The 21,769-nt window shown below is 59.0% G+C and overlaps 1 protein-coding gene across 6 annotated transcripts in view; it reads left to right on the top strand.

The window, feature by feature from the left end:
- Positions 1 to 21,769, top strand: part of PPP2R5C (protein phosphatase 2 regulatory subunit B'gamma) — an 80,619-nt gene that overhangs the window by 45,688 nt on the left and 13,162 nt on the right. For all 6 annotated transcript variants that reach the window (XM_055134011.1, XM_055134009.1, XM_055134012.1 and 3 more), the window contains 7 exons: positions 2,599 to 2,798; positions 16,033 to 16,143; positions 16,443 to 16,535; positions 16,609 to 16,739; positions 18,683 to 18,742; positions 19,445 to 19,553; positions 21,126 to 21,179. In XM_055134011.1, coding sequence (XP_054989986.1) covers positions 2,599 to 2,798; positions 16,033 to 16,143; positions 16,443 to 16,535; positions 16,609 to 16,739; positions 18,683 to 18,742; positions 19,445 to 19,553; positions 21,126 to 21,179 — 758 coding nt within the window. The remainder of the gene's footprint in view (positions 1 to 2,598; positions 2,799 to 16,032; positions 16,144 to 16,442; positions 16,536 to 16,608; positions 16,740 to 18,682; positions 18,743 to 19,444; positions 19,554 to 21,125; positions 21,180 to 21,769) is intronic.

Here is a 21,769-nt window from a genome sequence, read left to right as displayed (position 1 = left end):
CGGCCACCTGGCAGCACTGAGGGTGCTGGGGGACCCCCAAGCCAGACCCCAGCAGAGCTCGGGCCTCCGGCTGCGCCCGTGGGCGTGTGCGTTCCCCGCTGCTGCCGCTGGCCCCCGCGAGTGCTGTCGCTCCCTCCGGGTGTCTGGTCGGCGCAGACGCCTCCCCGCCGGCCCCTCTCCGGCTGTCCGGGACTCGCTGCCTTGTCTGGTGACTTGATTCTCGGCCTCTGCTTTTGCACGTGACCTTGTAAGAAAGAAAGGCTTAGAACCCCGCCTCCTTTAGCTGTCCCAGGACGGGGGGGAGGGCACCGTACCGTGGCATCTGCACAGCCTCTGGCGGCCTTGGGGTGCCCTCCGCACAGACGCCCCAAGCTGGCCCTCCTGGCCGAGCTCTCGGCTGTGGGGGGAATGCAGGCTGCTGAGTTCCCCTCCCGAGGGGTCCAGACAGCACCTGTGGGGTTGAGACAGCGCCCGAGGGGGGCCAGATAGCGGCTGAAGGGGTCCAGGTTGTGGCTCGGGGTCCCGAACCTATAGTACAGCAGCAGGTAGGCGCTGGCCTTGCCTGCGGCCGATCCCGGTTTGATACGGCAGCATGTGTGGACCCGGGAGCAGAGCGGGAGTCGGGCCTGAGCCCCTCCAGGTGTGGCCCAAAACCAAAACAGAGCGGAAGCGAGCAGCTGAGGCAGCTGCTGCTGAGCCGCCTGAGTGCTCGCTCGTCTGGCCGGAGGCGGTGGGGTGGCTGCAGCCTTACTCTCAGCACCCCCTTCCTGCCTTGAAAAATCAGGTGGGACCCCAGCCAGCTTTTGTCGAGGTGGGCTTAGCTACAGTATTGACGTTTGGAATGATCAGCGGAAGTGCGGTCTGCTGGGGCGTGTCGCAGGAGTCAGGCTGCTTGTTGTCTCCCCGCCCTCTTCCGCGTGGCGCTGCTTGAGGTCAGGGTGGTCATTAGCACACGGCTGGCCGCGGCGCGTTTGTGGATCTTCAGGTGGCACAGGTCCGGCCTAGGGTATGCCTGGCCAAGGTGCAGTCGTGGCCGGTGGCTCACACTCGGCTGTGGTGTGTTGTGGTTGTCGGGAGGGACAGGTGTGGCCGTGGTGCAGGCATGTTGCCAGCGTGGGCCTCGAGGGGCTCACCCACTGAGCCACGGGCCCGCGGAAGCCTGGCTCCTTCCGCTGGACACTTGCCTGTGAGCTTTTGGGGTCTCCGTGCCACCCACTCGGGCGCTCCTGCTGTGGTGGGGGCCAGCGGGGCTGCCGGAATTGCAGTCACATGAAGGGCACCGGGCATTCGAACTCATGCTCGCAAGGCCAGTGCTCAGCTAGGCCCAGCGCCTTGGTTTCTGGTTTGGCGGGTCTCGCTGTGTCGAGTCGGGAGGAGCTGGCCGGCTGCTGTCCTTCTGCATGGCCGCTGGCCTGTGCGGTTTGCTGGACGGTGGGAAGGCGTGAGCCTGGGAAAGGGAGGGCGGGTGTAACAGCGTTTCTGAGGGTTAGGGACGTGGCCTTTGAGCGCGCGAGTCTCAGCAAGGGGGCTTCCTCGCAGCATTTTGGAATGTGTGGACTCCGCAGCCGTGGCCACGGGCACGCAGGACAGCGGGGCCCAGCTGTCCGCCCCCTGAGTAGCTCCTTGGCCCTTGGGTGAGGTCGCAGCTCTGTTCACCTGTCGCGTGAGAAGTCCCGGCCACCGAGGGCAGATACGCAGAGACCACCCATCGCTCGCCAGGGAGTCCCTGTCGGTCTCGTGGGAGCTCTGGGACAGGGCTCCAAGGGCTGCAGCCCCGCCCGCCGGGACAGACAGAGGAAGATGCAGTGGCCCGCATGGTGCCAGGCCTGGCACAGGCTCCCCAGAGCGCGGGTGCTGCCCTCTGAGCTGGCCTGTAGGTACTCGCCACCTGTGTGTCCCTGGGCGTCTTGGTTCACAGCTGGGTGCACATGGCCTGTGACCACAGCGCGCCGGTAATGCTGGCGGGACGGATGGAGTGATCGCGTCGGAAGGGCAGTAGCCGGTTCTCGGGGGCTCAGAGTGACGGAGCGGGGGAAGGAGGCCTGGAGCCAGAGTGCCGTGGGGAGGGCACTTGCCCTGCACATGGCCAGGCCGCCTCCTGTCCAGTCTGCGGGCTCCGGGGGTCCCTGAGACTGGAGTAAAGGGCCACGCCGAAAGGGACCATGGAAGGATCCCGAGCGCCAGGGCACTGCCTTGTGGGAGAGCCACTTGGCCGGCACCGCAGCAGTGACTGCGGCCCTAAAGTCCACAGGCCGGAGGGGTCTCTAAAGGGGTCCTCTGGGTGAGCAGTGTCTGTCTCCGCGCCAGTCTCAGTGGGGCCACACTGGCACTTGCACGGGCCGTGCTGTCTCTCTGCTGCTCTTGCTTGGTAGTCCTTGACCTCTAACCCTGCCCAAGCGCACGCTGTCTCTGTGTCTCTGTCTCTTTTTCTCTGTGTGTGTGGGGGTGTGTCTCTCTCTGTGTCTCGCTCTCTCCCTCTGTCTCCCCCTCCCTTCTCCCCCCCCGAATATATATAGACACGGTAAGGTGTGGGGTGTCTGACAGTCACCCGGGGCTGGCGTTGTGGCGTAATCGGTAAACTTGGCCTCTGCTTTCCAGATGTCCCTCCTGCTGATCAAGAGAAGCTTTTCATCCAGAAACTCCGGCAATGCTGCGTCCTCTTTGACTTTGTCTCTGACCCACTCAGTGACCTCAAGTGGAAGGAAGTGAAGCGAGCTGCCCTCAGTGAGATGGTGGAGTACATCACCCACAACCGGAATGTCATCACGGAGCCTATTTACCCAGAAGTTGTCCATATGGTGAGTGGCAGTCGGCCCCGTCTCAGGCCGGACCCGCATAGTCCTAAGATAAAGAGACGTTGGCGCTAACGCGGCTCTTCGCACCGAAGTACCCTGCTGTGGTTTGTGCTCGTACCTGAAGATGGATGTCCCTCCTGTCCCATGCCCTGGGCTCTCGTGGGACAGGGAGATGGCTCCTTCAGGGCCCACGGTGTCGTCTGTGTGTTCCCTTGTCTGGGGTTGGGGGGTCTTTTCTTGTTTGCTTGTCTTGGGACCACACCTGTGTTCAGGGCTCTGCCTCCAGAATCGCTCCTGGCGGGCTCAGGGGAACATACGGGGTGCCGGGGATCAACGCAGCTTGGCCGCGAGTGAGGCAAGCCCTACCCACTGCCCTGTCTCTCTGCCCTTGTTTTGGGGGGTTAGTTTGTTTAGTTTTCAGGCCGTACCCAGAAGTGCTCAGGGCTGACTCCTGGCCTTGTGCTCAGGGATCACTCCTGGCAGGACTCAGGGCACCATATGTGATGCTGGGAATCGAACCCATGTCAGCTGTGTGTCAGGCACGTGCACCTAGCTTGACTGTTTCTCCAGCTCCATGTGTATTGCTTCATTCATTCATTTATTCTTCACGGCCACCCAATGGGGTGGGAACGTTAGAATTTGATCTGTAATGATTTTCTTCCCCTGACGCTAGGGAAACCTGCCCAGTGAGAGGCCCTGGCTTCTACCATGATGCTGGTCTCAACACATACATGGCATGAATAGAATAGTGCACGTATGTCATTTAGACATGAGCGCATTAGAGCAGGTCAGGAGCTTGCCTTGCTTGCAGTCGTCCCGGGTAAATCCCTGGCGCCCCATACGGTTCCCAGAGCCTTTCCCTGAGCACCGAGCCAGGAGTGAAACCTGAGACAGCCGAATGTGGCCCCAAAGCCAAAACGAAACAGAAAAAGAACGTGTCGACAGAACATGTGCCTCTTCATACGTGCCAGAACTCCCGTGATGTGGAACCGAGGTCACAGCAGGACTCTCCGTCCAGTGTCCACGCCCCTGCAGGACAGCCCCTCTCGGTTGGCTGAGATGGGCCCATTCATGTTCTCTTGAATTCAGTGCTGAGGGCGCATGTGTCACGGCTGATAGCCCAGTCCTCTAGTTCCGCAGTGGCCCTGCAGTGCCACCTATGAGTAGTGTGACGGTTCTGGAAATGCTCCTGACTGACACCGAACGCCTTTTGTTTTCTTTAATTGAAAAGATTCTTGAATGCGCTTCTGAAGTGACTCCTCGCCGCCCTGGGAGTCAGGTGCGGCCTTGCGGTGAGCTCCTGCGTGCCCCCTTTACGGGGTGGCGCTCTGCGTTTCAGAACGTCCGTGGCACGCCAGAACATGCGTCCTTAGTGGGTTCACTTTGGATTGTTTCTGGGTTTGGGGTTTGGTTTGGTTTTGTTGCTTGGGGCCACACCCCGCAGTGCTCAAGGGTTACTCCTGGCTCTGTACTAAGGAGTCTCTCCTGGAGATGCTCAGGGGACCTTACGGGATGCCGGGGATGGAGCCCGGTGAGCCACGTGCACGGCGAGCATCATACCCGCTGCCCCCTCGCCCCGGCCTGCCGTGGGCTCACTTTGGAAAGAGAAGAAGGGAAATACCTGTTTCTCAGTTCATCGGGGCCGGAGCGGAAACTCTCTGGATTGTCTTAGCTCTTCTTAACCCCTCGAGCTTGGACTCAGTGGGGATTGTCACCCAGGATCACAGGGCCAGTGACCTCTGCCCCGAGCGCCAAGCCGGCTGCCACTCTTGTGGGCGCGGCACAGAACCAGGAACACCTTACTCTCCTCTCCTGAATTCCAGCTTCCAGGTATTTGGGAGGCCTCCCAAACCCCAGAGTCGCAAAGAAACTTCTCTTAATGGCCCCCAAATTGTCCATAATTTTGCTGTTCGCAGACATTGTGTGATCCTTTGGAAACCCTAAAATGTATGGCCACGGTGTATTGCATGTTCAGAACTTAGCAAGAAGGCCAGGGGTGTGGCTCCAACGACAGAACTTTGTCTTGAGGTCCATGGCCCTGTCCTGTCTTCCCCCCGCCCCCCTCCACCACAATGCTGAGCATGACCCAGGCCCTGAAGACCACCGGGAGTGTCCCCTCTGCTCAGAAACGAAGCAGTGCCCAGGTTATACCCCCGGCCCAAGAGGAAGGCCTGTGGTCCGGTCTGGGTGCCCAGTTGGGGCGCAGATGCCCCTTAGTCATAGGCCTGGCTGCTGGCACCGCCTCTGGTCTGCGTTGCTGGCATCCCCAGAGCCCCTTTGGGAGACTGAGGCTCATGGAACTTGTTGGGTTGATGTTCAACGGTCGCTGCCATCCTCAAACTGTCGCCGCCTCTTCCCACCTGAAACCCGGCAGTCCAGAGTGGTGGGTGGTGGCCGCCCTCGAGCATTTTCCAGGCCCTCTGAGCACCCGCCCTGCCCCACACTGGCGCATTGGGGCGGGGAGGGGGATGAGGAGACGAGTCATGGACAGCCTGTGCCCCCCCAGTGACCTGCTGCCCATGGGGGCGGGGCCGACCACGAGGTGACCAGTGCAGACAGGGCACTGCCAGGGCTACCCCAGCTCTGCTCCCGTCTGCGGCGTGGGGTGCTGTGGGGGAGACTGAGGGCGGGTGTGCCGTGGCCGAAGTGCAGCTCGTGCAGGACAGGCTCCCAGCAGCTGTGCGCGTGGCGGGACTGGCGGGTCCTCACGGGGTTGAGAGCAGCCTCGCACGCTGCAGTTGGTCCACTGAAAAGTCACACACAGCATTAATGGAGTAGTGCACGTGTGTCCTTTAGACATGGACACAGCCGGGAGTAGCCCTGAGCGTTGCCAGGCGCGATCCGGCACTGAAGTCACAAGAGTGTACTCGGTTGTCACCCTGCTCAGGAGGGGCCCTCGCGTGTGTGCCTGGCCCTCTCAGCCCTGTCAGCGCCTGCCAACGCTGAGAAGGACCCGACCTTGCGTGACCACGTGCCACCTTCCTCCTTCCGCCCTGGGTGTTACTGGCCCGGCCACCCTCAGGAGCGTCAGTGTGGCCGAGTGTGCTGGGTCACGAGCCAGCTCTGCCCAGGGGTGGGAGTGGGTATCAGGCTGTTTCACGGCACTCCCAGCCCTGCCAGCACTGGCCCTGGTGGCCATGATGGATGTGGCCTAGGGAGATTGTGCCGGTGGGCGTGGCCTGACTGGGTGTGCCCCGGGCGTGGTCTGTCTTGGTGTCCTGGTGGGCGTGGTTTCTCTGGTTTTGTAAGCCCGCAGGGCGTGGCTGTATGATTTTTGTCTGTGACTGCAGATGCAGCTTTTTCAGACATAGAATTTATCCTAAAATTCAGCATAACTTCCCTGATGACCCAGCTAAACCTGCTCCTCCAGAGATCTTGGGTCAGAGACAGGCTACCAGAGCGTTCCCTGAGGCAAGCACTCCAGGCTGCAGGTCCTCAGGCCAGGGTTTCATAAGCTCCATTATCACATCATTTCAGTCATTGTTTAAAATAGAACCAGCCATCTGGGGATTTTGCGCGTTAGGGTTTTTTCTCCCCCCCGTCTCCCAGAGTGGTGCTCAGGAGGCCGGGGCCTCTCCCACAGTGCAGGCGGGGGGTGCCTGGGCCAGGGCCCCGAGGTGCCCCTGCTGTGCCTGGGACCACCTGGGCCACCTTGGTGCTTCTGGGGGCTCCAGGGCTACCCCCAGCAGTGTCCCGGCCATGTGGTGCTGGGGATCAAACAGGGGTCAGCTGCATGCCTGGCCGGCCCGTCCACCCTGTACTATCTCTCCAGCCGCACCATCTGGTTTTTCGGTTTGTTTGTTTTCTTAATTAAGTTACTGAGTTAATCTGTTTTTTTCAGGCACTGGTATTTTTCCTATAATCAAAATCCTGATAGCGAAAGGAAGGAGCAGTGCAGCCCGGTTGCGTCAAGCATCATTTTACCTAATGATACAGGCAGATGACTGACTATAGCTTAAATATTAGCACACATTTTCTCAGAAACGGACCAAAATGGGAACCACAGCAATGAAGGTAACTGCCCTTAAGGAATCACTCTCAGGAGGGGGTTGCCGTCGGTGACAACACTTCGGACAGCATTTGGGAGTTTCAGAAAACGCACATCCCCCAGCAGAGCACTGGTTGGCTGTCCTGAGGTGGGTGCAGAGGAGAATGAGCAGCTGTTGTTTCACTGGGGGGTCACAGTGGCATACTTGGGGGTCGCCCCACCATTGCTGAGCGAGGAAGAACCCATGTCCCTGCGTCAGCACCTGAGCTCAGTGTCCGGCTCTGTCCCCAGTCTACAAGCAGGGTCATTCAGTCATTCGTCCTCACGAAGGACCTGTGTGTCTCAGTGACCACTGCTCTCCAGATGACCACTAAGTGGTCTCACACAGTTGTCCTGGACCAGAGCGCCTTTCCCACATCCGCACCTGACCCCCGGACTCTCAGAAGCCCCCCACGGCAAGGGTTCAGCCTCCATGTGAGCTGCTTTGCCTGAACTGACGCTTGTCAAGTTGTGGTGTAGGACAGTTAATGGCAAAGCTGCTTATTCCCCTTTACAGATACTTAGCTGTAGGAGACCAGGTTTTCTTCCTCGAAGCAATATTCCGCTTTGTAGACATACCGTATTTTCTGTTCTTGGGTACTTGAGTTGTTTCCAGATTTTGGCCACTGTGTCTGTGGGGGGGGGGAAGAAGTGCGTGCATGTTTCACAGTAAGTGAATCCAGAACCTAGGGAGCAAGTTTCTTTTTCCTTACTCCCATCTCCACCCCAAAAAATATTTCCGTATTTTTCCCCCAAAAGGCTTCTGAGGAACTTAGGAGATGGTGGGTGTGCTTGTTACCTGGGCCATGTGATGCTTCACAGCTGTGTATGTCGGTTACATGTGCCAGCCAGCGCTCCTCAGGCGTGTCCAGTGACTGAGCCATGCCTAGTCCCGCCAGCGGGAGTAAGGCCCCTAAGGTCAGGGGTTCATGGGTTTGGTTTTTGGTTTGTTGGTGTTGTTGTTGTTGTTGTTGTTGTTGTTTTCTGTGGGGGTTTTTTTGGGGTGTTTTTTTTTTTTGGTCTGGGGTGCAATGAAGAAATGACCAAGGTACAAGGACACTGAATGAGCAGATTTGAAGATTTGAGAACTTAGTCTAGTAAATACTTCGCCACAACAATTTTTTTAAATCAATCTTTAATTTGCATACATCAGAACTTCCTCTTTTGTGCATGTCTCTGAAATTGAGCATCATGTGGCCACTTGCAGGTCACGGCATGGCTGCCTCGTCCTCCCCAGTTGATGGCACCTTCCCAGGCCACCCGTCCTGTCCCGTGGCCGAGGAACTCAGACCCCGTCCCGGGGCTGGCACGCGGGCTGAGACTGCTCGTGGGTGACACTAGGGCGTGGAGACCCCTTCCCAGGACCGGCTAGCTGTTTGCCACGGTGCTGACCCTCTGGGGAGAATTACGGAGTAGGGACACGTGTCCTCAGCATTTAATGGCCTTGGTCTTTCGTCTTGTTTGGCTTGAATTTCCGTTTTCCCCAGGACCAAAGAGCGTTTCCCTCTGCTGAGTCGTCATTGTGGGTCTTGGAAAGTGTCTGATCCATCGTTGTCCACGGTGCAGCGTAGCCAGGGCAGTAGTAGTAGTAGTAGTAGTAGTATTGAATCTGAGGCTTCTTGATGTATTTTGGTTTTGGTTTTGGTTTGGGGTACACCTGGCGGTGTTCAGGGCTCACTCCTGGCTCTGCGCACAGGGATCCCTCCCTCTGGGATGCCAGGGATCGAACCCTGGGCAGCCACGTGGCAGGCAAGTGCCCTGCCTACTGTACTGTCACTCCAGCCCTCCTTTACATATTCTGAGTAGAGCTCCTTGGTAAATTTATATGTTTTTTCTCGGTTTGTGACTTTTGAATTTAATGGTGTCTTAAGACACCATGTCAGTTTTTAATTATGATTTGTTTCTTCCAAGGATAGTGCTTTTGGTGTCATACTAAGAATAGTCTTTGCTTCATCCAAGCAATCACTTATATCATTTGTCATCCCACTAAGCTTCGATTTGCTCGAGCGGGTGCCTGTAACGTCTCCATTGGTCCCTGTCGCGTGCTAGTGCAGCCCAATGATATCTGCTCACTCCAGGAACAGGAAGAGCCTCAAATCGTTCATTAAGGGTTTTGACGAAGAAGTCTGACCATCTCGTTGGTGGGCGGCTACGCGGTCTTTTGACGTCCCCTGGAATCCAGTCTGTAACAGCTCTAGTCCAGCGGTCATCTCTAAATCGCATTACGTGTCCGGCCCATCTGATTTTTGACGCTTTGGCAGACGAGACAGCATCCCTGATTCTTGACTGTCAACGGAGGTCGGAACTCCAGATTCCTTCTCTCACTTGAGTGAGACATGATACTCCAAGCATAGCTCTTTCTATTCCTCTTTGGGATACCCGAATAGCGTTCTCATCCTGTTTGCGTAGGGCCCAGGTTTCTGAGGCCTATGTTAGTGCAGGAAGAATGGTGGAGTCGAAAAGATGTGCCCAGTGCCGGAGGTTCTTCATCCTCTTAACCACTTCTTCGACAGTCTTGAAGGCGTTCCATGCTGCTTTCTTCCTCCTTCTCGGTTCTGGCGCCAAGTTGTTCCTCATGTTGAGTTCTCGACCCGGGTACACATAGCTGCTGCATTTGGAGGTGTTCGTTCCATTGAAAGTAAATGGAACATCAGGGACTACTTTGCTTTTCATGATCATCATTTTGCTGAGATTCAGCTTCAGTCTGACCTTTCCACACTCACGGTCGAAGTCGGCCAGCATTTGTGCTGCTTGGCTAATGTTTGATATGAGAACGATGTCATCAGCGAAGCGGAAGTGGTGTAGTTGCCGACCGTCTATCTTCACTCCTATTCCTTCCCATTCCAGTCGTTGCATGGTGTTCTCAAGGGTGGCACTGAAGAGTATCGGTGAAATGGTATCACCTTGCCACACCCCTCTCTTTACGTCAATGATTGCTTCCTTGTAGAATGATGAAATCCTGGTGGTGAATCCATAATACAGCTCGTGGAGGATCTTGATGTACTGAGTTTGAACTCCCTCTTTGGCCAGGGCTTCGATGACCACTTCAGCCTCAACAGAATTGAAGGCCTTCTTTAAATCGATGAACATTAGACAGAGCGGCATCTTGAACTCTCGCAAAACTTCAATGAGTTTGGTCACTGTGGGTATCGTTGATCGTGCTGAATCCTTTTCGGAACCTGACTTGCTCGCATGGTTGTCCTTTGTCTAGTGTTCTGCCTATTCTATTCAGGATGACTCGAGTGAACAACTTGTAGATGACGGATGACAGGCAGATTGGGCGATAGTTGCCGATGTCGTGGATGTCTCCGTACAATAGAACGGTCCTGCTGGTTTTCCATTGGGACAGAACCTTGCATACGGACAGGTAGCGTGTGAAGAGCCAAGTCAGTGTATTGACCAGTACTGGAGGCAGATTCTTCAGGTGTTCGGGTCTGACCTTGTCTGGACCGGGTGCTGTACGTGTCTTTACAGACGAAATGGTGTGTCGGATTTCGGAAGGGAGGACGTTGGGAACGACATATCCATCCTGCGGAATTTGGTATGTGGGCAGGTGGACGTGGCTGTCGAAGAGATCTGAGTAGAAGTCGTGAATAATCCTCTCCCTTTCCTTTCTGGAGGATGTGATAGATCCATCGGGACGTCGGAGGGCAGTCATCTTGGTCTTGTAGTTGGCGAAGGACAGGCGAGCGTCACAAATACTTTCCTGGCTTCTGCTGCATCGGCCAAGACTGCTGCATTAATCCAAGCAAATAAAGAATTTTCTTCTAGGAATTTTATAGTTTTTCCATGTTTTTTGTTGTTGGTTGTCTGGCCACACCCAGCAGTGCTCAGACCTGACCTCTTGCTCAGCCCAGGAATCACTTCGGGGTGACCAGGGAGAGGCCAGGTCGGCGTGAGCGAGGCAAGCACCCCGCCCGCTGGGTTCTCTCTCCGGCCCTTGGGTTTGATTTTAGTTCTGTCATTTGTTTTTGACCAAGGCTGATATTTTGGAGCAAAAATCTGTTATATTTGTGCTTAGACATATTCTGTTTGTTAAAGCAATAAGCGTTCTCCGTGGAGCTGTGTTTGCACCTCTGTGAGGAGCGGGCTGGATGCCGCTCTCTGCGCGGAGTACGGGACGAGGTGGCGCGAAGGTGGGTGGGTTGTACTGTGACCTTCCCACTCGGTGTGGAAGCGCGCTGAGCCGGGAGGTCACCTGCGGGGTCTGCGCTGTGGCGCCCGTAGCTCGGGGCACCCGGCAGCCTGTGACAGGGACTGTGGAAGCGCTCGGAGCTCAGCGCGACCCGTCTTGGTCCCTCCCCACAGCGCACACGCCCTCCGACCTCCGCGTGCACGTCCTCGCCGGGGCCGCGGGGCTGGACGGCTTCTTCCCGCTCAGGCTGGTCGCTCCGTCGGGTCGGCGCTTGTGCCCTGGGTGAGGGCCTGTCGTTGCTGGCTTCCTTGGGCCCTTTGTCCTGTGAAGGCTCCCCCGCCTGCCCGCTTGCCGGCTGCGGGAAGGGCTGCAGCGGCTTCTGCCTGGTGCCGGGCTGGGGCCAGTCTTGCTGGTGTCGGTGTGTTTCTTGCGGAGCCCCGTCCCCCTCATACGCCGCCTTCTCGGTCCGTTGATGTTCTCTCATGGTTTGTTTTTCACTGCTCGCTCACTCCAGTTCTGTTGTCATCTCAGTTCCGTGCCAGCGCCCGCCCTGGCCCTGGCGCCCGCCCTGTCCGCGTCCCTCCCTGCAGAAGGGCAGCCTGCGGCCTGGGCTGCTCCCGCCCCCGGCAGCCTCCCTCATAGGCCAGAGACCCCACAGTAGAGTTTTTGTTGTTTGTGTTAGGGCCACACCCAACGATGCTCAGGAGTTACTCCTGACTGCTCAAGAATGACTCCAGGCAGTGCTCATCACCCCTGTAGGATGCCAGGGATCGAGCCCTGGTTGGTCACGTGCATGGCGGGCGCCCTGCCCACTGGACTGTCTCTAGCCCCAGCGTCTTTTAGAGTCATCTTGGGTTTTTTGGTGTGTTTTGGTTTTCAGACTATACCTGGGGTGCTCGGGGCTGGCCCCCAGCAGGACTCAGGGCCCAGGGGTGCCCAGGATCGAACCTGGGCCTCCAGCCCCATCATCTTTATAGGAAGTAATGCCCCAGTCAGCCCGAGACATCTGTGCTCACCGGGAGTGTGTGTGGACCGTGTTCATGCGTGTGCTGTGTCTGTTGTGCTCACTGGGAGTGTGTGTATTCCATGTTGATGCGTGTGCTGTGTCTGTTGTGCTCACTGGGAGTGTGTGTATTCCATGTTGATGCGTGTGCTGTGTCTGTTGTGCTCACTGGGAGTGTGTGTATTCCATGTTGATGCGTGTGCTGTCTGTTGTGCTCACCAGGAGTGTGTGTGTTCTGTGTTCATGTGTGCTGTGTCCGTCTGTGTCATGCCTTTTGCTGAGCAAGGGTCTCTGTCCTCATGGAGCCGGCCCGTGGTGTCCCTTCTGCTCCCGGTGTGCCCCTTTGCGGGGAGCTGTGTTGTGGATGGGGTTTCCGCTGTGGCCACCTTGTCCCTTTCCTGCCGGGAAGCTGTTTCCAGGCCGACCTGTCAGCCTCCGCACGTCAGTCTCTTCCTCTGGCTGCTCTAGCATGGGCTCCTGTGTTGCCTTTTATTTCGCTAATTTATCTTTGCCTGGGGGTTACTCAGGGCTGAGACGGGGTGGGGTGCGGGGCCATCTCCTCACTCTGCCCGCGCCCTGCTGCTGCTGTTTCCGTCTCTCTGTCCCTTCCGTGGGCTCCGTGTCTGCCCGTTCTCTGCCCTCTCGCGCCTCCTGCCAGCGGGAAGCCTGTCGAGAGGGCTTCTCCTTACTGACGTTGTTGGTTCCTTTCGTGTCTCCCTGTCGCTGCGTTTCGGAGCCGCCTCGGTTGGGTTTCTCCCTGGTGAACTGCTCCCTGGCTGCCGCAGTGTCCCCAGCTCCGCACTGTGCGCTGGCCGGCTGAGCGCGGGCTCCTTCTGTCGTGCTCCTGTAGTTGCCGGGCGTGCTCTTAGCCAGGCGCAGTCTGGGCCTTTGGTACCTGCTTTGAAGACACGATCAGAATGATCAGACGGCAAGTCTGGAAGATCCTCCCCCACCCCCCCCACACCCCCGCCATCAGGCCTGTGGTAACTCGGGCAGATCACCCCCCACCCCCCAGAGATCAGACCTGTAGTGACTCTGGTAGGTCACCCCCCCCCCCATCACCACACACACACACACACACACACACACACACCTGTAGTGACTGGCAGATCGGCCCCCGCTGAGATCAGGCTCCAAGAAGCTGCTGTCTCTGTGGCTGGGCGCAGGCGCTGTTCCGTCCTGGGCCTCCCGCTGTGGTTTCTGGGATTTTCCCTGCGCTGCTCCCAGTGCTCCGTGCAGTCCTGCCAGCGCCTCTGCCTGCGGGCTGCGCTCTCCTTTGCCACTTTGTGTTTTCATGGCTCCAGGAATCAGACCCGGGGCTCTCTGCTGGCACCCCCCGGGCAGTGGGCGGGCGGGTGCGGCTTCCCTCGCTGTGTTCCCACGCCCCTTGGTCGCCTGAGGTCCAGAAACCATGGTTCCGTCCATCTCCAGCTTCGTCTGCCGCCTCAGGCGAGGGCAGTGAGACACACGTCGGGCTGCGTGGGGGCGGCCAGGACTCAGTCGGAGTGACTGGCAGGGCTGCTGCGACCGAGCCCGGGGCTGCAGGATGTCCCCTGCTTCTCTCTGTGGTGGAGGATGTAGTGTGACTGTTCTGAGGCTTTCCTGAACAGACTCACATTTTATTGCCAAAAATCCCAGGAAATATGCAAAAGCAATCACATTAGAATACGAGTGACCAAATCTAGCCACCAACAATAAAATTCAGCTTCTCTTGCGCTGAGAACTTTAATTGCAAAATATGCTGATCATCTTTCAGAAGTTACAGGAAACTCACCTTTGGGACTGAGAGAGCACAGCAGGAGGGGCACTTGCTTTGCACATGTCCAGCTCAGGGCCGCCAGCACCCCCTATGGTTCCCAACCCGCCAGGAGTGGTCTTCGAGCACAGAGCCCGGAGCAAGCCCTGAGCACCTCTGGGCATGGCCCAGAAACGAAATATTAGTAAAGTTGGTGCTTGTATAAGTTTTCTATCTTGAACTCAAACTCATACAAATGTTATAAACTATTAGCGTATTTTATCCTTAACTGAAACGGCTATATAGAAATAAAGTAACACATCGGTGCTGGAGAATTTGAAATTAAATTTCCTTTACCAGGTTTTCTACAATGGCTTGTAGATTTTGCTTCCATGATCTCTTTAACTTATTTGGGAACATAATTGAATGATGATTAAAAACAGCAAACTATTCCCCATGGGAATTTAACTTAAGAGTTCTGTATTTTTGTTTTGTTGTTGTCTGGTGTTTGGGTCACACCTGGCGATGCTCAGGGGTTACTCCTGGCTCTGCACTCAGGAATCACTCCTGGCGGTGCTCGGGGGTATGGCATATGGGACACAGAGAGATATGGGTATATGGTATATGGGATGCTGGGAATCAAACCCGGGTCGGCTGCGTGCAGGGCAAACGCCCTCCCCGCTGTGCTACCGCCCTGGCCCGCGGTGTGTTTCTTAGCTCTGCGTCTGGCCAGCCCCTTGCTCTCGGCGCCGAGGAGGATTGCAGGAGAGCGGGCCTGTGGCTCGGGACAGGAAGCAGAGCCGTTACTTGTTGGGGCCCAGATGAGACGCTTTGTGCTCTGCTGGGGAGGAGGCAGCGGCGGGGCACGAGTCTCGGCCTGGATAGGCTGTGGCATGGCAGTGGGGAGCGCTGTCGGAGGTGGGCCGGGGGCCCTGCGGTCTGCAGGGGGCCCGGCAGTGCTGTCTGTGGCACAGGGTTGATGGGGGTCACCTGCCGTGGTTCTCATGGCCCGAGTTCCACCTGCCTGGACAGCTGGGCCCCCTCGCCCCCCCCAACACACAAAGTTTTTGTGCCAAGACCTGGTGCTAGGACAGAGACCCCGAGAGAGTGGAGTTCGCCTCCCCCGCCGCCCTGGGTGCCCTTCTCTCGTTTCAGATGCCCGTTGGAGTCTTTTCCTGAGACCCGTGCCCGGTCCCACAGCTGGGGGGGGGGGGTCTGTGAGTCTGACGTGGTTGTCACAGAAAGAAGCAGCGTTCCAGGGCTGGATAGAACAGCAGTCGACACTTGCTTTACGCACGGCCGACCCGGGTTCCATTCCAGCATCTCACAGGGTCCCCCGAGCCCCGCCAGGAGTGGCCCCTGAGTGCAGAGCCTCAGCCCTGAGCATCGCCCAGTGTGGCCCCAAAACTGAAACAAGTAGCCCCTCACCCCTCAGGCCGGGGACAGGAACCCTCTGGGTTCCTTGTTCCGGGGAGCCAGCCGGTGGGGCTGGGCCAGCAGCGTGCTGTGGACGCCCACTGGACTCGCACGTGTGCTGTGTGCGAGGGGCTCCCCGCGGCGCGTGCACTCAGCGCCCCGGCAGACACGCAGCCCGGAGTCCTGGTCGCCCTGTGCAAGGGGCCAGGACATAGCGCATGGGCAGGGCACTCGCTGGCCCCAGTCTGTGCCCTGTACCCCATGTGGTCACCCAGCCCTGCCAGGAGTGTGACAGGGCAGGCCGGGAGCCCCCCTTCTCCCGTCAGCCCTCCAGCTGATCGGCCGAGATGGCCCGCATCTGGAAGGGCACCTCCGTTCCGGAGAGTTCTCTGAGGGGAGAGAGGTGCGTGCAGGACCCACTGGCCTTTGCTCCGCCCTCCAGCCTTACCAGCACGGGCCCCCACAGGGCGCCCAGCGCAGGCGTCTGCCTGGCCGCTGCCTTTCCCCTGATGTAAAGGGTGCCTTTGCGGGCGCCCACTGCTGGCGTCCTCCCCGGCCCCTCCCTGGGGGGCAGCCTGCGTTCCTAACGGGCAGTGCCAGGGTGGACCCATCTGATGGGGGACGGAGCGTCGGCGGCCAGGTCCTGCCGTTTTTCTGCTCCCACCACCGCTGGCATGTCCAAGTTTGAGGCCCAGCATCCAGGCAGAGACCTGCCGCCCGCCAGAAGCTCCAGCTTTGGCAGAGTCGGGGCAGCCTGGGCCGTGGGAGTGGTGAGATCGGGACCGTCGCCCGCCGGGCCGCCCTGACATCACACAGCCCTTCTACGGGGCCTGGCCATGTCCGCCCACACCAGGGCAGGGACATCTGTCTGTCTCCCCGACGCCTTGCCTTGGCCCTGACCATCAGTTCTGTGGCTTCCAGTTCGCAGTTAACATGTTCCGGACGTTACCACCTTCCTCCAACCCCACGGGAGCCGAGTTCGACCCCGAGGAAGACGAGCCGACATTAGAGGCAGCGTGGCCGCATCTCCAGGTACTGACCGAGGGCCCCAGGAGAGCGGGCGGCGGAGTCCCCTCCGGGGGATCGGGAAGCTTAGGCAGGCGGGGCCGAGGGCGCTGCTCTGGACAGCTGTGCCCGCAGCAGGGCACATGGCTACACATGCCTGCACACGGCGGTCTCCGCTGGTCAGCCCGACACCGGGGCCGTGCAGCGCCGGGGCTCCCCTGCGGGCTGGGCTGGCACGCAGGCCGTGGCGCACGGGGCGGCTCCGCCTCCCTGGACAAGGCTCGTGACCCCTGACTTGTGTTTCTCTTCTTTTCTCTCCCTCCCAGCTTGTTTATGAATTTTTCTTAAGATTTTTAGAGTCTCCAGATTTCCAGCCTAACATAGCAAAGAAATACATCGACCAGAAGTTCGTCCTGCAGGTGAGGGGGCGGCCGAGGCGCGGGGGCCCTGCCCACGTGGCGCCCGCTCACAGGCGTCTCTCTCTCCCCGCAGCTTTTAGAGCTCTTTGACAGTGAAGACCCTCGAGAGAGGGATTTTCTCAAAACGACCCTCCACAGAATCTATGGGAAATTCTTAGGCCTAAGAGCTTACATCAGAAAACAGATCAATAATATATTTTATAGGTAAGTGGCGCGGCGTGTCCCTGCCGGTCCCCACTCGCCATCACCCTGCACCTCGCCCCGTCCCCCCGCCCCCCAGCTCGTTCCCACACTCATGTCCCTCCCTCCCTGGGCACATGACCGCCTGCACTCCAGCCCTGAGTGCCCCTCCTCGTGCATACCCCAGAGGCTCCTGCAGGCGGAGTGCTTGGAGGTTGCACGGGAGGGAGGCTGCTAGGAGCAGCGGCCAAGACGGGCGGCCCCCAGGCCACGCTGTGCCGGGGGCTGCTGGCAGCGTCGTCCTGTCTGGGCGGCCCCCACGGCAGCCCTCAGCCCTGCACAGCCCCCCACGGCAGCCCTCAGCCCCCTCAGCCCTGCACAGCCCCCACGGCAGCCCTCAGCCCCCCTCAGCCCTGTACAGCCCCCGACAGCAGCCCTCAGCCCCCCTCAGCCCCCTCAGCCCTGCACAGCCCCGGACAGCAGCCCTCAGCCCCCCTCAGCCCTGCACAGCCCCCACGGCAGCCCTCAGCCCCCCGCCGCCCCAGGCTGTCCAGGGCCTTCCCCATGCCCCCCACCTTCCCACTCCCCAGGCCGTGGTCGGCCATGCCACCTTTGTGCGTTACTCATTTTGCCCTTGGAGCTGCTCCCAGCGGAGCCCGGGCCCAGGCCTCCTGCACGCACGGCCTGCACCTAGCGCGGCCTCTCCCGCCCATCCCCGCGCTCTCGGCCGCTCTGCCTTCTGGCTCCCCGCCACGCCGTGGTGAACAGACCTAAGCCGGGCAGGGCCCCTGGCGCTTCAGGTTCAGCTGCCTGCTTGCACATCCCTTTCCAGAACGTTCCACCCACCCTGCTCCTCAGCCTCTCTGGGCTTCTGGAAACCTCCCTTCTCTGGGCAGGGCAGGGGAGAGGAGGAGGAGGAGGAAGGGAGAGAGCGAGCCTGAGTTCTCGCAGGGCAGCCCGAGAGCGGTTCCAGGCGTCTCTGGTTGCACTCTGGAAACCCGTGGTTGGTCCTGGCCCCCAGTGCTATGTCCTGAGCCCCAGTCCAGGCCAGAGCGGTCCTCACTAGCCCCTCTACCTGCCTGTCACTGCCCACCCCCTGCCTGCCTGTCACTGCTGCCCTCCCCTCCCCCCATCTCGGCCTGTTCCTGCAGAGCTGAGACCCCCAAGTGTGCTCCGTCTGTTAGTCTTTGCATGTTACCTGAAGGTCCCTGATCCAGGGTCCAGGGCATGCGGAGAAAGCACAGTCGGGAAGATGCTTGCCTTGCACGTGGCTGCCCCGGGTTTGAGCCCCACACCCCATAAGGTCCCCCAGCCTTGCCAGGAGTGGGCCCAGAGCCTGGTGGAAGCCCTAAGCACCGCCAGGTATGGCCCAAGGGAGAAAAAGAAAAAAAATAGTCAGCAGGCTCTCAGCCTCGTGCTCCTTGAACGTTGTCTCCGAGCTTGTCCCTGTTCCTTTGCTGCCCGTGAACACATTTCCCCTCTCTCCCTTCTCTCGCAGCGTCCTAAGCTTTAGTAAATACCTTCGCTAAAAAGATAAACTAAAAATCGGGGCTGGGTGTCTCAGCTGCACAGACGGCTCTGCTCTGCCCTCTCCTCGCCCCTGCTGTGCCCAGCTGACCTCAGGCCCTAGTTCGCAGGCCAGCCCGGGGTGCAGCAGAGCAGTAGGCACAGCCAGAGGGAGGGGCCTGTGGGTGCGTCGGGGCAGAATGAGGAGCCCGGGTGTGGGCAGGGGCCAGCGCAGCGGCGCGGCAGGACAGGGTGCAGCTGGAGCAGAGGGGGACTGCCGTGAAAACCTTGCTGCCTTTCTGGGAGTGAAGCTTTGCCAGTAGGATATGGGGGCAGGCGGAGAAAGCGGAGCTCTGCCCTCGGGAGCTGCCGTGTATGTCAGGGCACTCAGGGCTGGCCAGGGAGACGCCCAGACGGGCAGACGGGCCGTGTCCGGTCCTCAGTGACTGATTGCCTTCCAGGTTTATTTATGAAACAGAGCATCACAATGGCATAGCAGAGCTGCTGGAGATCCTGGGGAGGTGAGTGCACGCCAGAATCAGGCGCCGGGCAGGGAGGCCCGGGTGAAACGGGGCTGAGAAGTGAGTGCACCTGGCCACACAGCTCAGGTCTGCCCCCCCCCACACACGTGCCACCGAGGTCAGAGTGGACTCTCTGCAGGATGGTCCGTCTTAAGTGCCTGGGGCGTGGCGTGAGCACTTGGCCCGGTGCTTGGCGGCTTCGCTGCTTTCACCTGTATTGGTGAAGCTGTCGCCGTTCCAAACCCTCCGCCCCCGGAAGGATGCTCGGGCTCTCGGGGGCGGTGTCCAGGCCGGTGTCAGGGAGCCGGGGTCCTGCCTGTGGCCTCAGGAACCCCTGCATTGGGGAGGGGCCTCACGCAGTCGACCGGGGATCCGGGACACTCCAGCCACGTGGCCGCCAGGGCTGGATGGCACATGCTCAGTCGTGGGCCTGCACAGTGCTGGGATTCGCACGCGCCCGTCCCTGCGGCCACAGGGGAGCGAGCTTCCCCCGGGGCCAGCACAGGCCTGGGCACTGCTCTGTCTGTGCGGGAGGTGCGGAAGAATTTTGTAGCTAACAGTCAGACAGTTGCTGCATGTATTTAATTCGCTGGTTTCTATGATAAATAATGAGAGCAAAAATGGAAAGAAAAACAAGATTTTTATTTTTTCTCTAGAATTTACGAATTAGTATTGAACCATTAACGAGTTCTGGTTTTGCAGTATAATTAATGGATTTGCCTTACCACTGAAAGAAGAGCACAAGATTTTCCTACTGAAGGTGTTACTGCCTCTGCACAAAGTGAAGTCCCTGAGCGTCTACCACCCGCAGGTGAGGGCCAGGCAAGGTTCCCCCCCAGCTTCCGGCGTCCAGGGCTGACCGAGGCAGGAAGGAGTCAGGGACCTGGGCTGAGACATGGTTTTTGTTTGTTTGGGTTTTGGTTTTCTTTTTTTATTCTGGTCTGTACCCGGCAGTGGTCAGGGGTTACTCCTGGCCCTGCACTCAGGAATTGGTCCTGGTGGTGCTCAGGGGAGCATGTATGATGCTGAGGATCGAACCCGGGTTGGCCACACTAGGCGAACGCCCTCCCTGTTGGACTTTCACTCCAGCCCCTGCAGTGGAGTTTAGAACCAGAAGTCTCATGTCCTCGGACTCAAAAAGTTTGTCAGTGGCTTGGCTGGTGGGTGGCCCAGGTTTTAGCTTTTCTTCACTCTTAAAAGTCGGTGCTGGGGCTGGAGTGATAGCACAGCGGGGAGGGTGTTTGCCTTGCACGCTGCCGACCCGAGTTCAAATCCCAGCATCCCATATGGTCCCCTGAGCACCGCCAGGGGTGATTCCTGAGTGCATGAGCCAGGAGTAACCCCTGAGCATCGCTGGGTGTGACCCAAAAAGCAAAAAAAAAAAAAAAAAAAGTCGGTGTAGGGCTGGAGCAATAGCACAGTGGGTAGGGCGTTTGCCTTGTACACAGCTGACCCGGGTTCAATTCCCAGCATCCCATATGGTCCCCTGAGCATCGCCAGGAGTAATTCCTGGAGCAAAGCCAGGAGTAACTGGGGCCGGAGTGATAGCACAGCAGGTAGGGCATTTGCCTTGCACGCGGCTGACCCAGGTTTGATCCCCGGCATCCCATATGGTCCCCTGAGCATCGCCAGGAGTAATTCCTGAGTGCAGAGCCAGGAGTAACCTCTGAGCATCGCTGAGTGTGACCCAAAAAGCAAAATTAAAAAAAAGAAAGAAAGCCAGGAGTAACCACTGTGCATCACCGGGTATGACCAAAAAGCAAAAAAAAATTTAAAAAGTCAGTGTAGACAGAAGAGAGCAGAGCCTGCTTCAGCCCTGAGGTCAGGGGCTGGTCACTGTAACTCCATAACTCATCCCAGGACTCCACGGAAAGTGCTCCTGGCCCCTCCAGGGTCTCAGAGACCATCAGCTCCCAGGAAGCAGTGCTCCGGGCTCTGTGCAGTCCACACCAGAGCCCAGAGGAAGGGTCACTCCCCGGCTCTTCCTGGCCCTTTGAGGCCTTGTTCGTCTCCGGAACAGCCCAGCAGAGGCCAGCACCGTAGGACAGCGGGAGGGCACTCAGCTGGCTTCAGCCCCCAGCATACCCCATGTGGCCCTCCGAGCCCTTCCAAGAGTGACCCTAAGCGGTGTGGCCTCCAAAACTAACAATCCAGCCCAAGAAAAAGCCCCTCCCTGCAGGCTGCACTGCCTGGCCGTCGGGATGACGTGGGCAGGGGTCACCCAGTCTTCCCGTCCTGTCAGCTGTGGGCAGGGCGGGATCTGCTGGCCACAGGCCCTGCCACACCAGTGGAGGGGTCACAGTGGGCTGGGGAAACTCGGGATCTCCACAGGGGTCACATGGGCCTGGGGGACTCGGTACCAACACTTGGCTCCTCCCTGCAGCTGGCGTACTGCGTGGTACAGTTTCTGGAAAAGGACAGCACCCTCACCGAGCCGGTAAGTGCCGCGTGTCCCCATGCTGCCCTCGGTGCCAAGGCCAGCGAGGGGTCCACAGGCCCCGGCCGCAAGGACCCAGCGCCCTGGCCAGGGTTGGTGTTCCGTGTCCTGGTGTCCAGTGTCCCAGCTTTACAGCACTTCCTCCTTGTTAGTAACGTGGTTCCGTGGCACAGTGCTTGTCTCGTGTCCCCAGAACCCACAGAAAGTGCGACTGTCGCAGCCCAGGGTGAAGCTGGGGCCCGCGCGGTCATTGCAGCGTGAACGCCGGGCTCGGAGGCGCTGTCGGGTCAGGTGCGCAGGCGTGAGGGGGGTGTTAAGTGCGGGGGCCCCGTCTGGTGGTGTGCATGGTTTGCCCCGGCTCTGTGTCCAGGATCCCTCCTGGCGAGTGTTGGGGACTGAACGGGGGCCGCCACGTGCTGAGCCACGGCTGGAGGGTGCAGTTGAGTGGGGTTTGGCACCTGGGCTTTTGCTCTGGGGACACCTGGTGGCGCATGTGTCCGCCCGTCTGCGCCTACAGCGACGGGTCAGTGACTCGGCCGTTCCCGCACCTCATTGGCACTGCTGTGGGTGGGGGGCCGAGTGGCCTCTGT

Source organism: Sorex araneus, chromosome 3 (assembly GCF_027595985.1).
Source record: "Sorex araneus isolate mSorAra2 chromosome 3, mSorAra2.pri, whole genome shotgun sequence".
Lineage (NCBI taxonomy): Eukaryota > Metazoa > Chordata > Mammalia > Eulipotyphla > Soricidae > Sorex > Sorex araneus.
This window is presented reverse-complemented; position numbering and strand designations above follow the sequence as displayed.